The sequence below is a fragment of the Corvus brachyrhynchos genome, unplaced genomic scaffold (assembly GCF_000691975.1).
Source record: "Corvus brachyrhynchos isolate BGI_N302 unplaced genomic scaffold, ASM69197v1 scaffold369, whole genome shotgun sequence".
In the NCBI taxonomy this organism is placed as follows: domain Eukaryota; kingdom Metazoa; phylum Chordata; class Aves; order Passeriformes; family Corvidae; genus Corvus; species Corvus brachyrhynchos.
The window spans coordinates 871,639-877,608 of record NW_008246055.1 but is presented as its reverse complement, the minus strand read 5'-3'; the positions used below and the strand labels follow the sequence as shown (position 1 = coordinate 877,608).

General features: G+C 49.2%; 1 protein-coding gene across 1 annotated transcript in view; it reads right to left on the bottom strand.

The window, feature by feature from the left end:
- Positions 1–5,943, bottom strand: part of CUNH8orf33 (chromosome unknown C8orf33 homolog) — a 7,903-nt gene extending 1,960 nt beyond the window's left edge. Inside the window, exons 1-5 of the mRNA XM_017745737.1 lie at positions 5,920–5,943; positions 5,118–5,205; positions 2,475–2,609; positions 1,602–2,284; positions 49–136 (exon numbers count right to left, since the gene is read on the bottom strand). Coding sequence (XP_017601226.1) covers positions 49–136; positions 1,602–2,284; positions 2,475–2,609; positions 5,118–5,205; positions 5,920–5,928 — 1,003 coding nt within the window. The 5' untranslated portion in view covers positions 5,929–5,943. The remainder of the gene's footprint in view (positions 1–48; positions 137–1,601; positions 2,285–2,474; positions 2,610–5,117; positions 5,206–5,919) is intronic.
- Between the last annotated feature and the right edge of the window lie 27 nt (positions 5,944–5,970).

Genomic DNA, 5,970 nt, shown 5'->3' with positions numbered 1-5,970 from the left:
ATTCCTGCCAATGCTTCCCCCAGGAGAGAGCTCTTCTTCAATGCTTACCTTGCTTTGGAGTGGGTTTCTGTGTCTTCAAGCCAAGTTCCAGCTGGTTCACACACCAGTCCACCTCTTTCCGCAGCTGCTCATCTGACTGCAATCAACACGAGGCACAGTGAGCAAGAGGAAATAAGTCACCCAAAAATTACAGCAGCAGCTGCTACACAGGATGAAAGGGAACTCCATAAAGTCAGCACTATTTCAAATATCATGTTCTGGTGATCATTTTATAGACTTCATGATGTTTTCCCTCTGGTGTTTTTCATCAGAAACTAAGAGCACTGTGCAAACGTTTAGTTGCAACTCACTGTCTCTATTAGATGGATTTAATATGGGGCTGCCATTCAGAGGGTGCTGTTTTCTGGAAAGCTCTTCAGCTTTCAAATAAACTTACAGATGGGAGAAATAAACATTAGCAATAAAAAAACCCTATCCCCAAACCTGCACAAAATCAAAAAAAGCAAACAATGGACAAAATCAGAAGCTGAGTCTTTCTTCTCAGCTCCTCTGTGCTTGCTCAACCAGAAATGTATGAGGAGAAGGGAGATGAAGCCCACTGAGATGGAGGAAGCCAAGTCCCATTGTGCAAAGCCAGCTGGCTAACTCAGCAGTGGGAGAGGGAAACAGGGCTGCACCCTGGGACTGAAGCAATTCTTAACTGCTATGTACATGTAAATACAGACACCCTCACGCTGTCTCCTTTCACCTACAACAGTGTCCTTCCAAAGGACTGCAAGGGCTTTACCTGACCTTCAACTCTTCCCATGTCTCTGGTGCTCAGCAGCATTTATTGGTAGGACTGGAGGTGAAGGAGACCTTTGGACGGAATGTTCCAGAGGCAGGGGAACACTCAGTGCAATTTCCTTGTAGAATATTAAGGAAAAGAAGGTTTTGTGCAATCTTGTATTACAGCATTGATCAGCTGGCACTGTTTGTTAATAGTATCTACATCAGTGCTGGAAAGTAAAATAAAATGAAGACCTGGACCTCAGCAGAACAGAAAACCTCAGGGTGTGCCTTAATGTTGTGTTTACACATAACTTGCAACTTCAGTTGATTTCTGGGTCATGCCCTACAGAGGAACCTTCTCAGAAGCACCCTTGAGCCTTACCACAGGCCCTTGGCTACACCAGGTGGCAGCTCTGCGCCTCGGCTTTGCTCCTTGCACTACAAAAGCAATTCATCCTGCAGCAAAGCACATCAGAGCTACAAGGCCTGGCTCAGCACCCACAGGCACCAGCTTGGCACCTCCTACCTCCATTTCCTATTTTTATTTTCTTAAGAAAACATGGCATCCAGCTCCCCAGGATTAGCTGTCACAAGCCTAAACATGAAATGTTTCTGCACAAATCTGAAGGACCATTAACTTCCTTTGCACTGGTCAGGTTCCTCAGCTGTGTAGCAGAGAAAGCAAACAGCTGCTGGAACAGGTAAGCAGCAACCGTGGTCTTCCAGCTTCCATCTCGGGACAGTTTGCTAATTGTTCATCTGTGCAAAGAGATAAAGTGTCTCTAGCTCAAGGGTTTATAAACTATGAGATCCCATCAGTATTTAACTACCTGAGAGGTCTTCTCATCCTGATGGGAAGTATCCGTATTTTGACAGCTGTTAGCTTCTGCCTTTGCCTTCCTGCCGGTCTCAGTTTCTTCTGTTTTCTTTTTACTGACAGGTGGTTTTTGTTTCTTCTTTTTCTTCTTCTGGGCAGCTCCACCTCCTGTTGATTTCTCTGTCACTGCCTCATCTGGAGGGGCTGTCTCTGTTTGGGGGATCTTTGATGTGACATGGCTTCTATCCTCTTTGGGTACATTCCCTGACACTTGAGTCACCTCAGGCTTCTGCAAGGCTGCAGCCTGTGGCAGAGCTGCTGATTCAGCAGGCAGTGGAGGATCTGCTGTGTGCTCTGTATGTTGGCTTGCTGGAAGTAACTGAAGCTGAGGACAGTCTTCATCTGGGATGGCAAAGTTGAAAGCAAACTTGGGTTCTTGTCGAGAAGCAGCAAACCTCAAGGCTGCACTGCAGTTCTCCTGCTTGGTGGCTCTGACATTGTTCTGTACCTGCTCAGCACCACTGTCACCAGGGTCAGCTTCTGGGTTGGTCTCAGAAAGTATGAAATCAAATCGGAAGCTGCTGCCAGATGATGTGAACAACTCTGGCCTTGCCTCAGGGGTTGGGTCAAACTGTTTCACACCATCTGCAGCCTGCCCCTTGCTTGGCTGTACTTCCACAACATCAGGTTTCATGTCTAGAAAAGAGAAAGAATATTGCTTCAATGCTGGTGTTCTCAATACACCAGTTTCCTCTTGTGGAGGTGCCACTTCAGCTTCCACTGTAAGGCACTGCCCAGAGAGGTGACTCAATCTAATGCTGCAACCTAAGAAATCTACAGAAAAGAACTAAATCTCACCATCCCCCGAGGGACAGCTCAAGCTCACCTTTCTTTATGCTCCTCTGACCCTCATCCATCTTGAGACGACAATCCCCAAACACATTGCTTAGCACTTGTTGCTTCTCAGCAAGAGGAGTCTCAGGGCAGCGCAGGACCTTGAGAATGTGTTGGGTCTCTTCTGCTGCTCTCAGAAAACACCAAGAGAGACAAGAAACAGTTTATGGTGGGCCTTAAAATCTACACTGTGGGATGCTGATGACTGAGTCTTCTCTGAATGTGCTCTGTGTTCATACCACCTCTGACTAATCCATAACTAGCATTCAACTGAAAGGGAACTCCAAGTGCTTCTAGAAGCTCAAATATTGTGAGATGTTCCTAGAGAGGGAAAAAAAAAATCTTAACTGCTTATTACATACAGTCAGACTCTTACACTGCAGTAAGTGCACTGCTAATGGCATAGAAGGTACAGAGTGCTTAGCAACTCTTCCCTCAAGGCAAAGAAATCCCAGAACCTAGCTCAGTGTCTCTTCTCTGGAAAACTGGAAAAAACTCTGAGTAGAGAGCATACCCTGAAAAGCAGGACTCTTGCTTGACTCTTACAAACCAGCCTGACCACAACAGAAATCCAAAGTTTTTGTGCTAGAGCAAATCCTCTAAAAAACAGAGTTGTTCTGTGACAGTGGTCCCCAAGACCTCCATTTGGAAATCCTAGATATAGTCTTGTAGTATTTGTCTCACATATTTTAAGCCACAGAACAACTGGAGAGTAGTACTGTGGAATGGGCACACCCCACCTCTCCTGGCTGCAGCGCCTGACCACCCTCTGGGGAAAGAACCTTTCCCTAACATCCATCTAGTAGTCCCCTAACACAGCTCCAGCCATTCAGGTCCTGTCCCTGGTCACAGAGAGCTGAGATCAGAGCTGCCCCCCCACTGCCCCTTGGGAGGAGCTGCAGCCCCGGTGAGCTCCGTGCTCCATCTCCTCCAGCTGAAAAACCAAGTGCCCTCAGCTGTTCCTCCTATGGCTTCCCCTCCAAACCCTTCCCCATCCTTGTGCCCCTCCCCTTGGACACTCTCTAAGTTTTAGATCCTTCTGATATTGTGGTGCCCCAAAGTGCCCCCAGCACTCGAGGTGAGGCTGCCCCAGGGTAGAGCAGATCGGGACAATTCCCTCCCTGTCCCGGCCAGTGATGCTGGACCCGATGCACCCCAGACCATGGTGGGACAGAAGTGGGAAGTATCATCACAGCATCTGGGTGTCAGGGTCCTGAGCACATGTACCCTTATTTCAAAGGGTTTGGCTGGCTGCAAGCCAGGCCTGCTACGCAGCAAGAGCTAAAGAAAGCTCCTGGGAGCTGCTCTCCTCCCTCCCCTGGGAGTTACTCTGAGCCAAGGATCCCATGCATACAGTGCTACAGCCAAGTAACTCATTGATCCAGACCCTGGATTCCTGGCTAGAGCTTGGATCTGCCTCCTTACCAGACTTCTCCAGCGACTGGGACTCCAGGCAGAGCCTGGGTACCATCAACAGCACTGCTCAGCTCTCCTGGCTCACATACTGTGCAAAGGGGTCCTTTTCTGGCCAGGCCACTGCTTCTGCTGCCTCATTCCTGTGCTCAGCTCCTGCCTCCCCTCCAGGAGCTGCTTTTCCTGCTGCTGGGCATGGGACTGGCACAGGACACAGCTGTAACAAAATGGTCTCATCACAGAATAGTTTTGGTAGAAACTTCAAAGCTCATCCACCCCTGCCATGGGCAGGGACACCTTCCACTGGCCCAGGCTGCTCCAAGCCCCAGTGTCCAGCCTGGCCTTGGGCACTGCCAGGGATCCAGGAGCAGCCACAGCTTCTCTGGGCACCCTGTGCCAGGGCCTGCCCACCCTCACAGCCAGGAATTCTTTCCTAATATCTGATCTAAGCATAATCTCTGGCAGGGGGAAGCCATTCCCCCTTGTCCTGTCCCTCCATCCCTTGTCCCCAGTCCCTCTCCAGCTCTCCTGCAGCCCCTTTAGGCCCTGGAAGGGGCCCTAAGGTCTCCCCAGAGCCTTCTCCTCTCCAGGCTGAATAATCCCAACCCTCTCAGCCTTAATTCTTCTTGGAGCCTGATGCTCAAGCACAGGGTGTGGGCACCTATCAGTCACTGCTCCATGCTCAGGTGCACCAGCAAACACTCACCTGAGCATCTTACACAGGGTTCACAGCCCTCTCCAGAGGTTAAGTACTGACCTGGAGCAGGACATTGGTCTGCAGCTCTACAAATTGGACTGATGAGATCAAACTATGACCTTATAGAACTTTATCTTCCATGTAATTTTTCCCTGGAACAAGCTTCACAAAAATAAACCTACCGGTGTTTAAGGGCCAGACGCCCTGGCACAGTATTTCCCTAAGAAGGAAAGCAAAGGCAGAGCTGTAGCAGAACCAAACGAGCCACTATATGGGAAAATAAGAACACAACAAAGAATACAGAAAACAGGGAGAACAAACACTAAATGAATGAAAGATGAAACTGCTTCCAGAAACACAGTCCTTAAAGCCCAATGCTTTATATTGTTTTGTGTTTAGAACAAATCCCAAATAACACAAGAACAAGGAACATAAAGGAGAGAAGAAACAGGAAAACACCCAGATCTGCTAAATGACACCCAAGGCCAGAATATGGGGGATGTGGGCTGGGAAAGAGAAACATACCTCGTTCGGGGTGTGGAGTGAGATGGAGATCTGCCTCCAGTTGCAAAATGCACCACTCCAGCTGCTCCTGGAACACACCTTGGGGAGCCTTGGACATCGTGTGGGGAAGACAGAATGTTTAGAAGCACGAATCTCTCACCTCCAAAACTGATTCAAAAACTGAATTTTCTGAGGCTTTCTCCCCTCTCCCAGGAGATCAGACCTGGCTTTACACTGGATGCCTGCTGTGTAACAGCTCATTTATACCATAAATCAGCACAGCACAGGGACACATGTCCTGCGTGGAGAGCACCAAATGAGCCCTCTGCATTATAAAAACTACAGCTCTTACTAGCAGGAAACCCCACCACTCCCGGCAAGCCAGGACTTCCCGCAGATATTTTTTTCATCTGTTTCTCCACCTGCCCCTTTATAAGGCCCCAAATGAAAAGATTTCTCATTTTTTTCCTGAAGCTTAGGCAATGGCATAATGTGTCCATAGCAGGACATTTCCCTTTAGCACAGCTCTGGTAACACACAGAATTTATCTTTAGGCTAAACACAAGCCCTTGAGACCCCACGTGCTGTACTTCTACGCTGGCTGCCTCCTACTAAGCAGGTGGAAGTTAAGGTTTGCAGCCCGCCTGGGGACAAGGCCCACTAAAACACTGGGAACGAAAAGAATATTCAGGATAAGGAGATGAGCAGGGATTGGGAACGGCACCGGCGCTGGGAAGGCCTTTAAGGACAACCTGCGGGAGCTGGGCCCGGCGCGGTGCGAGGGCTCGGCGCGGGCCGAGCAGCAGAGCCAGCAGAGCCTTACCCGCTCCATGCCGGGCTCCCCGCGACGGATAGCAGGAAAACAACAGCCCGG